Source organism: Loxodonta africana, chromosome X, assembly GCF_030014295.1.
Source record: "Loxodonta africana isolate mLoxAfr1 chromosome X, mLoxAfr1.hap2, whole genome shotgun sequence".
In the NCBI taxonomy this organism is placed as follows: Eukaryota; Metazoa; Chordata; class Mammalia; order Proboscidea; family Elephantidae; genus Loxodonta; species Loxodonta africana.
In genome coordinates this window covers 79,357,095-79,368,193 of record NC_087369.1, presented here as the reverse complement: position 1 = coordinate 79,368,193, position 11,099 = coordinate 79,357,095, and the positions used below count along the sequence as shown (strand labels likewise).

The following is an 11,099-nucleotide window of genomic DNA, read 5'->3' as shown; positions in this document are numbered from 1 at the left end:
AGAACATTTCAAAATCTATCCTGAAGTACAACGCTGTCAGTGATAGGATAATATCCATACACCTACAAGGAAGAACAGTTAATACGACTATTATTCAAATTTACGCACCAACCACTAGGGCCAAAGATGAAGAAATAGAAGATTTTTATCAGCTGTTGCAGCCTGAAATTGATCGAACGTGCAATCAAGATGCATTGATAATTACTGGCGATTGAAACGCAAAAGTGGGAAACAAAGAAGAAGGACCAGTAGTTGGAAAATATGGCCTTGGTGATAGAAACAATGCTGGAGATCAAATGATAGAATTTTGCAAGACCAACGACTTCTTCATTGCAAATACCTTCTTTCACCAACATAAACGGTGACTATACACATGGACCTGGCCAGATGGAACACACAAATCAAATTGATTACATCTGTGGAAAGAGACGACGGAAAAGCTCAATATCATCAGTCAGAACAAGGCCAGGGGCCAACTGTGGAACAGACCATCAATTGCTCATATGCAAGTTCAAGCTGAAACTGAAGAAAATCAGAGCAAGTCCATGAGAGCCAAAATATGACCTTGAGTATATCCCACCTGAATTTAGAGACGATCTCAAGAATAGATTTGACCCATTGAACACTAGTGACCGAAGACCAGAAGAGTTGTGGAATGACATCAAGGACATCATCCATGAAGAAAGCAAGAGGTCACTGAAAAGACAGGAAAGAAAGAAAAGACCAAGATGGATGTCAGAGGAGACTCTGAAACTTGCTCTTAAGCGTCGAGCAGCTAAAGCAAAAGGCAGAATTGATGAAGTAAAAGAACTGAACAAAAGATTTCAAAGGGCCTCTCGAGAAGACAAAGTAAAGTATTATAATGACATGTGCAAAGAGCTGGAGGTGGAAAACCAAAAGGGAAGAACGTGCATGCATGGTGTTTCTCAAGCTGAAAGAACTGAAGAAAAAATTCAAGCCTCAAGTTGCAATAGGGAAGGATTCCATGGGGAAAATATTAAACGACGCAGGAAGCATCAAAAGAAGATGGAAGGAATACACAGAGTCATTATACCAAAAAGAATTAGTCGATATTCAACCATTTCAAGAGGTGGCATATGATCAGGAACCGATGGTACTGAAGGAAGAAGTCCAAGCTGCTCTGAAGGCATTGGTAAAAAACAAGGCTCCAGGAACTGATGGAATATCAATTGAGATGTGTCAACAAACAGATGCAGCGCTGGAGGTGCTCACTCGTCTATGCCAAGAAATATGGAAGACAGCTTCCTAGCTAACTGACTGGAAGAGATCCATATTTATGCCTATTCCCAAGAAAGGTGATCCAACCTAATGTATGTGGAAATTATAGAACAATATCATTAATATCACACGCAAGCAAAATTTTGCTGAAGATCCTTCAAAAACGGCTGAAGCAGTATATTGACAGGGAACTGCCAGAAATTCAAGCCAGATTCAGAAGAGGACATGGAACCAGGGATATCATTGCTGATGTCAGATGGATCCTGGCTGAAAGCAGATAATACCAGAAGGATGTTTACCTGTGTTTTATTGACTATGCAAAGGCATTTGACCGCGTGGATCGTAACAAACTATGGATAACACTGCGAAGAATGGGAATACCAGAACACTTAATTGTGCTCATGAGGAACCTTTACATAGATCAAGAGACAGTTGTTCAGACAGAACAAGGGGATACTAATTGGTTTAAAGTCAGGAAAGGTGTGTGTCGGGGTTGTATTCTTTCACCATACCTATTTAATCTGTATGCTGAACAAATAGTACGAGAAGCTGGACTATATGAAGAAGAACAGGGCATCAGGATTGGAGGAAAACTCATTAACGACCTGCATTATGCAGATGACACAACCTCGCTTCCTGAAAGTGAAGAGGACTTGAAGCACTTACTAATGAAGATCAAAGATCACAGCCTTCAGTATGGATTACACCTCAACATAAAGAAAACAAAAATCCTCACAACAGGACCAATGAGCAACATCATGATAAATGGAGAAAAGATTGAAGTTGTGAAGGATATCATTTTACTTGGATCCACAATCAACAGCCGTGGAAGCAGCAGCCAAGAAATCAAAAGACGCATTGCATTGGGCAAATCTGCTGCAAAGGACCTCTTCAAAGTGTTGAAGAACAAAGATGCCACCCTGAAGACTAAGGTGCGCCTGACCCAAGCCATGGTATTTTCAATCACATCATATACATGTGAAAGCTGGACAATGAATAAGGAAGACCAAAGAAGAACTGACCCCTTTGAATTGTGGTGTTGGTGAAGAATATTAAATATACCATGGACTGCCAAAAGAATGAACAAATCTGTCTTGGAAGAAGTGCGGCCAGAATGCTCCTTAGAGGCAAGGATGGCGAGACTGCATCTTACATACTTTGGACATGTTGTCAGGAGGGATCAGTCCCTGGAGAAGGACATCATGCTTGGCAGAGTACAAGGTCAGTGGAAAATAGGAAGACCCTCAACGAGGTGGATTGACACAGTGGTTGCAACAACGGGCTCAAGCATAACAAGGATTGTAAGGATGGCGCAGGACCGGGCAGTGTTTCATTCTGTTGTGCATAGGGTCACTATGAGTCGGAACCGACTTGACGGCACCTAACAACAACAACAACAACAACACAAAGTTACAGTAATAGAAACAGTGTGGTACTGGTATAAGGATTGACAGACAAAGAGCAATGGAATAGAATTGAGAATCCAGAAATAAACCCACCTTTTTTTTTTTTATCTGTGGTCAATTGATTTTTGATAACAGTGTCAAGTCCATTCAATGGGAGAAAGAACAGTCTCTTCAACAAATGGTGCTGGAACAACTGGATTTCCAAATGCAAAAAGTAAAAAAGAAGCTGTACCCATACCTCAAGCCGTAAAGAAAAATTAACTCAAAATGGATCAATGAGCTAAATATAAGAGCTAAAACCATAAAACTCTTAGAAGAAACATAAGGGTAAATATTTATGACCTTGGATTTGGCAAAGGATTCTTAGATATGACACCAACAGCATGAGCAACAGGAGAAAAAATAGGTGAACTGGATTTCATAAAAATTTAAATTTTTGTGCATTAAATGTTATTATTAAGAAAGTGAAAAGTAAACCCACAAAATGGGAGAAAATATTTGGAAGCCATGTAGCAGATAAAAAAACAAACCAAAACTCATTGCCATGGAGTCAGTTCTGACTCATAGCGACCTTACGTGTTATAGTGTAGAACTGCTCCATAGGATTTTTTTTGGTGTATCAGATAAAGGTTTAATATCCAGAATATAAAAGAACTTCCATAACTCAACAGCAAAAAGACAAACAAACAACAACAACAACAACAAAAATGGGCAAAAGACTTGAATAGACATGTCTTCAAAGAAGATACACAAATGGCCGATAAGCACATGAAAAGATGCTCAACATCATTAGTCATTACGGAAATGTAAATCAAAACCACAGTGAGATACTACTTCATACTCACTAGGATGGCTATTACCAGAAAAACAGAAAATAGCACGAGTCTGCGAGGATGCGGAAAAATTTGAACCCTCATAGATCACAGGTGGGAATGAAAGATGGTGCAGTTCCTGTGGAAAACAGTTTGGTGATTTCTTAAAAAGTTAAACATAGAACTGCCATATGACCCAGTAATTCTGTTCCTAGGTATATACCACAAAGAACTGAAAGCAGGGACTCAAACAGATGCTTGTACACCAATGTTCATTGAAACATTTAGCTCAAGTTTGGAAACAACACAGGTGTCCATGAACAGATGAATGGATAAACAAAATGTGGTACATACAATCAGCCATAAAGAGAAAAGAAATTCTGTACATGCCACAACATGGATGAACATTGAGCGTATTATGCCAAGTGAAAGAAGCCAGTCACAAAAGGTCATATATGATTCCATTTATATGAAATACCCAATATTGGTAAATCCATGCACAGAAAGTAGATTAGTGGTTGCCAGGGGCTGGGGAATGGGATGTGACTGCTAATGGTACCCAGAGTTTGGTACCCAGAGTTTGGAAGTGATGAAAACATTCTAAAATTACTGTCTGTGGTTGCATGATTCTGTGAATATACAAATGTCACTGAATTTTACTTACACTTTGCATGGGTTAAATTTATGGTATGCAAATTATATCTCAAATAAAAAATCCATGAAAACTAAAACAAAAAGAAAACCCAGAGCGGTGGCTACTCAGGCTTCCTGGTGATCATTTGGAGTCCTTCAGAAGTTCTTCAGATGTCCTGCAGTGTCAGGCTCAGATAGGAAAGTCAGTAGGGAGCAGGGCAGGGAGCATGCCCCGTTCATTGGCACGAAGGGCCTCAGGATTCCCCTTTCTGGAGGAATGACTAAATGAAGCTCCTCAGGAAGAACTCCTGTAAGGTCTGTGGCAAGAAAGGATTTCCTAATTCACCTTTTCCTGCCCCTCCCTCCACAGCCCTCCTTCATGTCCCTTTCTCCTCCAGACCCCTTTGGTTATCAGGCAGATGAGTCTCCTCTCCAGGACAGGCTTTCTGACTTTCTGACATTCTGATTCTGTGGCTTTCAGTCACAGGAAAACTAGCTCTTGTGTCTCTGAGCAGCCATACTGAGTTTTATGCTGGTCAAACAGTTTGTGCACGGCGTCCATATAGAGTGCGTGGTATTTATCCACTATCTCTTGGCTTGGCTTTTCAATTTTGGGCACTGGCAGAGGCTCCCCAACTGCCAAGGGAGATGGGAAAGGAGAAAGGGAAAGTGTTAGAATTCTCTTCCTTTACCTTCCCTGGGCCTGACTCTCTCACATCCTGCCTGATCTCTCACACCCCAAATCAGAGCCCAGCTACTTCCACTCTGATGCTCTCTTCTATGGTGGGGGCAGGGATGGGGAGGGCTAAGGTTAAAGTTGAGAAAGAGCTAAGTTGGTCTTGGGACCACGATCAGTACTCACCCACAGTGACTATAGGCCGAGCGTATGGCAGGAGCCCAATGGTGCCTTGGCAGAAGCTTTGTCCATAGAAGACACAAAAATAGAAACCAAAGATACTGCGGAACCAGTTCTGGAACTTGTACATCCAGCTGTCCTTAGGGAATGACACCTGCTCATATACCTCAGTCTCTCCAAAGGTGAAGGTGGGAACCAGATGAGCCCTGTATGAAAACCCTGATTCATTTCCCAAACACAGGCTAGGGGTGGGAACCACCCTGAAAGAACATCTGTTCATGTCCAGTCCCACAACTACTGTGATAAAATCCCTGTGGTATAAAGCATTTCTCCTTGCATCAACAGGGCTCCCATATTTAGTGTCTCTTGTCCTGAAAATTTCAAGGCCAGTGAGGGAGCTATCTCTGGGCCAGGATGACACTGAAAAGACATGGGGGTGTTGAGAAGGAAGACGAGTTTTGGCAGAGATCCCCCAGAGACCTACATCCTGAAAAGAAAACCTTTTGGTAGGTGTCAGGAAGGGGAATATCTGACTCTGTTTCTGTTAAGTAGGAAGCACAGAGATTATGAAGATAACTTTGCGTAGATGCATATATGATATACCCCTCCCCCAAGGAATCCGTGTATAAGTTATTCTGTCCTTGGGTTGTGGGAGTAGAGCAGAGCAAAGTTTGCCATGGGAATCCAACCTGGCAGTGCCCTTGGTAGAGAATCAGGTTCCTTAAGTTTTCCTGTGAGAGAGGAGTAAACAGGAAACCAAAACCAAACCCGTTGCCATCGAGTAGATTCCAACTCATAGCAACCCTATATATAGGACAGAGTAGAACTGCCCCATACAGTTTCCAAGGAGTGCTTGGTGAATTCAAACTGTTGACCTTTTGGTTAGCAGCCGTAGCATGTAACCACTACGCCACCAGGGTTTCCAAAGAGAACATAGCCTCTCTTATATAACCTTTGTGAATTGCTAATAACAATTTCTCAGCACTTTGACATACATTACCTTACTGGCTCCTCACAACAAAGAGAGTGGAGGAAACAGAGGAGAATTGTTTTCTTTATCTTACAGATACAGAAGCCCAGATTCAGAGGGGCAAGATCACTCAGGCAGTCAGTGAGTGGCAGAATCTGGATTAGAACCCAGGACTCTTTCCTCCCAGCTTAGCTCTCTCCTCTACATTATGCTCCAAACTAATGAATAGGCCACTCAGGCAAGGTCCTTAGAAGAAATACTTCTCTCTTCTCTCAGTCTGCAATAGGACAATTGTCCCTGGGTCCAGTGAACGGGCCTGCTGACCCGATGGGATATCACACAGCCCCATCCTTGGGCTCCTGTTCTTTACCTTCCCTTTTTATCCGTATGTCAGAGTAACTAACATCTATTGATCTCTTGAGAGGAGCCCTGGCGGTGCAGTGGTTAATCGCTCGGCTGCTAATGGAAAGGTCGGCAGTTTGAGACCACCAGCCACTCCACTGGGAGAAAGATGTGGCAGTCTGCTTCCATGAAGATTTACAGCCTTGGAAACCCTAGCGGGGAGTTCTACTCTGTCCTGTAGAGTTGCTGTAAGTTGGTATCAACTCACCTGGCAGTGGGTTATTGATCTCTCACTGTGTACCAGGCACCTAGGAAGTGTTTTGTGTGGATGAATTAATTTAAGCCCACAATAACCTTATAAAGTGGGTACTGTTATTAGCAGCCATGTCATAAAGATGAAAACACCAAGGCACAGAATGGTTAAGTAACCTGTCCCAAAGTACATTGTAAGAAATGGAGTCAAGGTTTTAAATCAGGCCTCTGGCTCCAGATCCTAAACTCATAATCACTATACTGTACTGCCTCTTGTGCTTATCTTTGACAGATGTAAATATCAATATTGATAGAGATAATGTTGGCATCATTTATATGTTAGGGCACCTCTAGCCTGATTCCCCTGATATTGAACTTGGGTTTATGGTTTGGCTTCCTGGGAACTGGTCCAACTAGCTCAGAAGGAGTGGATGACCTAAAACCTTAAAAAATTCTACATCTATCTCCCCTACTCAATAGTAAGCTCCTTGAGAGCAAGACTCATGTCTGATTCATCTTGGCATCACCTACAGGGCCATGCTGTTCAAAGGTCACCCAATCCTCCCCTGGGAGGAACACCTACCCATGCTGGAGAGCTGTTCGCACAAACCCCTTGCGCTTCTGGAGGATGAGGTTGGTGGTGTTGGGCACACTTTGCAGGGCCTCTCCCACTCCTCCCACTACAATGCCCACGAGGTTACCAGGGCCATGGCTCAGCAGGTAGTCAATGGCTGGCTGACTCACAGAGCACACACCTGAAAAGAACCATGAAGCAGATAGAGAAGCAAAATGAGCTGGAAAGGAGAAAACAGCTGAGAGGGAGCACCTTCCTTTTTGCTCTTCACTAGCTTGTTGTATGCCCTCTGTTCCCATGGGTCCTAGGAGAAGAGGCTACATAAGATGGGACTAAAGAGTGTGGAGAAGAGAAGGCTGTGGGCAAACACAACAAGTTTCACTTTGAGGCAAAATCTCCACTTTGCAGGAGGCACTGGGTCCAAACTACAGTAGGAAGATTTTCTGTGGTATAACCAGAGGACTTTCTGAATCCCTACTGTAATTCTGACCCTTCATTTCCTCTACTGCTATTGAAAGCAGTAACTATTACCTACTGAGCACATATTTTGTGGCAGGCACTATGCTGAATATTTGCATTACCTCACTTAGTCATCATACAACATCTGATATTGGACTATTATCATCAGCACCATTTTACAGACGAGGAAACTGAGGCAAATAGAGGTTGCTCAAGACCACACAGTAAGTGGCATAGCCAGGAGTCAAACGCAGGCAGTTCAACTCCAGAACTTATGCTTTTAACTACTTTGCTATGATGATAGGAAGTGAGGGGCAGGAGATTTGGCTTATTAAGTTGCATCTTCAAGCAGAGAAATAGACCAGAATTTCCAGGATGTGTGGTCCGAAGCACCTTTGGCCATGAGGTAGTCCCTAATAAGGGGGATCTTGAAGAACCAGGACAGCGTAGCCAAGTGAGGAGTGATGCCTGGGAAGATCTTCGAGAAATCTGTGGCCTCAGTGCAGAAGTTGCAGAAGGCACCAAAGGTCAAGAGGCCGTGAGGGTGCACCCCCATGAGATAGTTGTGCTCAGGTGGCAGGTCTTTAGTCTTCAGGATCTGCAGTCATGGAGAGAAATGCCAGGGGTGGTAGAATGAGATCACATGGAAAAGCAAGTATGAAGATGCTTCAGGGATTAGAGTGCCCTCTAAAGCAAGGTTTTCCAACAGATATGCTATGAATGGGCTTCAAGGGGCTGAGATATTGGTCTTCTCAGCCTTTGGGCAATCAGCAGTGTTGGGGCAACCAGAGCTCCTGGGTAGTCTCAGTCATTTATGTCAGTGCACTTTATGCATGTTATCATTTTCTACAAGTGCCCTTATGTGAAAAAGTTTGGGAAGCTCTGCTCTAGAGTACTCCAACCAAAAAGGAGTAAAAATCGGGGCAGTATTTGTTGTCTACTCCAACAGAGGATCAGCATGGCAGTACATTTCTAGAATCTCTTCCTGGTGTTTTCTCCTCTCTAAGCCCCTTCAAATGTCTGCCTCGGTAATTTTTATTCCGCTTTGAAAATTCCACTTACATATCACCATGTCTGTGGAGCCTTTCCTTATCCCCCAGAAAGAACTAATTCGTTCTTCATCTGAACTACTTCTATACCTTGTGCCAACTCATAATTATACACTTGTCTGTCCTACCAGTGACATGTGAACTCCTTGATGGCAGAGGACCACGTCCTATTCAATCTCTGCACCCTAAACTGTGGTACAGAGTTAGCTTTCAATCAATGTTTGTTAAACTGAACTGAATGGTATTTGCGTTCTGCCTGTGTAATCTTGCAGGTTATGCTGAGGGCATCCAAAGTATCCTAGCATAGTAAAGAGTACCCAGGAGAAATGTTGGATCTAGCCTGGACTCAGACTCCTTTGGGATGTACTCTTTTGACATAAATGCTAGTATTTTGGGAACTGTAAGGAACACCGAGGAAGAGACACTTACCGTAATGGGGAAATAGTCCCGGAAGTGGGTCCAGACACACCAGTTCCTTACCCAGGCTGAACGCCTGCCACCTGAGACAGAAATACCAGCAAGGGTGATGTCAGTGTGCCACTCCACATCTCTCACTCAGCCAGGGCTTCCCTAGCAGCATGGAGGGACCATAGCTCTGCTAGAGAGGTGGGAAAGGAAGAGACTCCAGAATGATCCTTCCTGACTGACCCAACTCCTGTGCCTCTGAGAACCTGGGTGAGAGTCCTGTGGCATGATGAGATAAGGCGGAGCATTCTTAGACCCTGTTCTGTCTAGGTCCATGAGTCTTACCTTGTTCAGGGGTCTTCCAGTCCAGGAACAACCAGGCAAAGTAAAATGCTGGTAGCGGCCATAAAGATGTAAACAGCAGGTAAATGAACAACGGCTGCAAGATCAAAACTGACAATGGAGCAGGTCACCAAATTTGTGATGCCAGCAGAACTTAAACATGTCCAGTTGATTGCCAGTCCTCTAAGCTCCCAAGCCTCTGGTCCTGGCCTTCTGCACAGTCCAGCTCCTACCCGTCCATCATCCATGTCCATTTGTCCTTCAAACATTTCCTTTATTATCTACCACACACCAGCCCTATTTCTTTGCCTACTGTTATTTCTGTCCACCCGCCTCCGTACCCTCACACCATCCCTCTACTCCTGCTCCCTGACTGCCACTAGCCTTTTTCCCTTGCTCCCATTCATCCCCATCTTTTCCCTCATGTTTCCTGTCCTCCTCTCCCCCTCCTTATCCATCATCCCCGAAGCTTTGCTAAGCCACTAGACCACCTCCCTTGCCTACATACTACCGATATACCTCCTTACACCCTACCCACCCAACATCTGCATCCCTCTACTGTTTCCCATCTACCATTCTTGTCTTCTTGCCCACTCACCATTTCTTCCTCTGTTTCCCCCTATGCTACCACAGTCCCCTCCTGGAATGGAAAAATCTGTGGTTCAAACAAGCTATACCACTATAAGTCTGTGATGCCAGACTTCTGTCCTGTTCCCCATACTCCCTTAAGATCATGGACATATGCTCATTCCCTGGGCCGCATTTTCTCTTTCTAGATAGTGAAATGCCTGAAATTAGCTAGGTCTACTCCTATCCATCATGCCCCTGTTTCACCCCTCCCCCATCCCGCAGTCTGTTTCCACTGTACCCTAGGGCTTTATCCCTTTCTTCTCCAGTGTGCTCATGGAACTCAAGACTCCTTGGATTTATTCTGTAGTACCATCTCAGATGACCAAAAGCCAGAGATGAAACTTCACATGGCCTGGCCCTGATCTTTGACTCTAACTGTTTGCTGTTGACTTTTAGGTTGATACTCACAGATGGCAAGGTAGCTCAAAGGCCACTGCAGAAGCGTCAGACTCTGGAAGTAATTAGGCTGCTTGGAGCAAGGCATGGTGCCCGGAAGCCTGAGAGAAGTAAAGTCCCAGAACAGTGTCCCAACCAAAGGTGCTGCCAGCCTCTGGAAGCTCCCTCAGTAGTGAACACATGTGACTATGAGCAGTTTTTACCTGCCCTCTCTCTTCCTTGTTCTATCCCAGACCCACACACTCCCAAGGGCAGGCTCTGGTGTACCAAGGACTTTCTCATCAGATTTGAGCCTTAGGCCAAACCCATTTTCCCTTTGACTCTCTTTCTTGCGATTAGGACATCAGGATGGCGAGAGGTAAGATTGACTGCCACCCAGTCCTAAGGACACAGAGACACAGAGGGAAAACTCTCCTTGCAGGCCACTTAGAGACCTCAGGAGTTGTGACCTCAGGTAGATGGCTTGTGGGTAGGGACTTTTGGGGGTCGGTGGGGTGTGGAGCATCTGGGATTAGGTCTCTGTCTCTGTTGAGACCAACTGTTGCCCTGAAGCAACCTGGTTTGGGACTGGCCCATACCCCCCTTTTTAACTTTCTGTTATAAAAATTTCCAAGCACGCACAAATCTAGAGAATACAACAGATTTTCATGGACCAATCATTTATCTGGAAACCCTGGTGGTGAAGTGGTTAAGTGCTACGGCTGCTAACCAAAAGGTCAGAGTTCAAATCTACC

The 11,099-nt window shown here is 44.2% G+C and overlaps 1 protein-coding gene across 1 annotated transcript; it reads right to left on the bottom strand.

Moving 5' to 3' along the window:
- Positions 1 to 4,221: 4,221 nt before the first annotated feature.
- AWAT1 (acyl-CoA wax alcohol acyltransferase 1) lies at positions 4,222 to 10,750 on the bottom strand. Its single transcript, XM_003412737.4, has 7 exons — positions 10,378 to 10,750; positions 9,343 to 9,450; positions 9,022 to 9,092; positions 7,937 to 8,141; positions 7,094 to 7,265; positions 4,953 to 5,152; positions 4,222 to 4,726 (listed from the first exon to the last, which is right to left on the bottom strand). Exons 1-7 carry the CDS (start codon positions 10,451 to 10,453, stop codon positions 4,572 to 4,574), a joined length of 987 nt encoding a protein of 328 aa, XP_003412785.1. The 5' UTR covers positions 10,454 to 10,750; the 3' UTR covers positions 4,222 to 4,571.
- Positions 10,751 to 11,099: the final 349 nt, after the last annotated feature.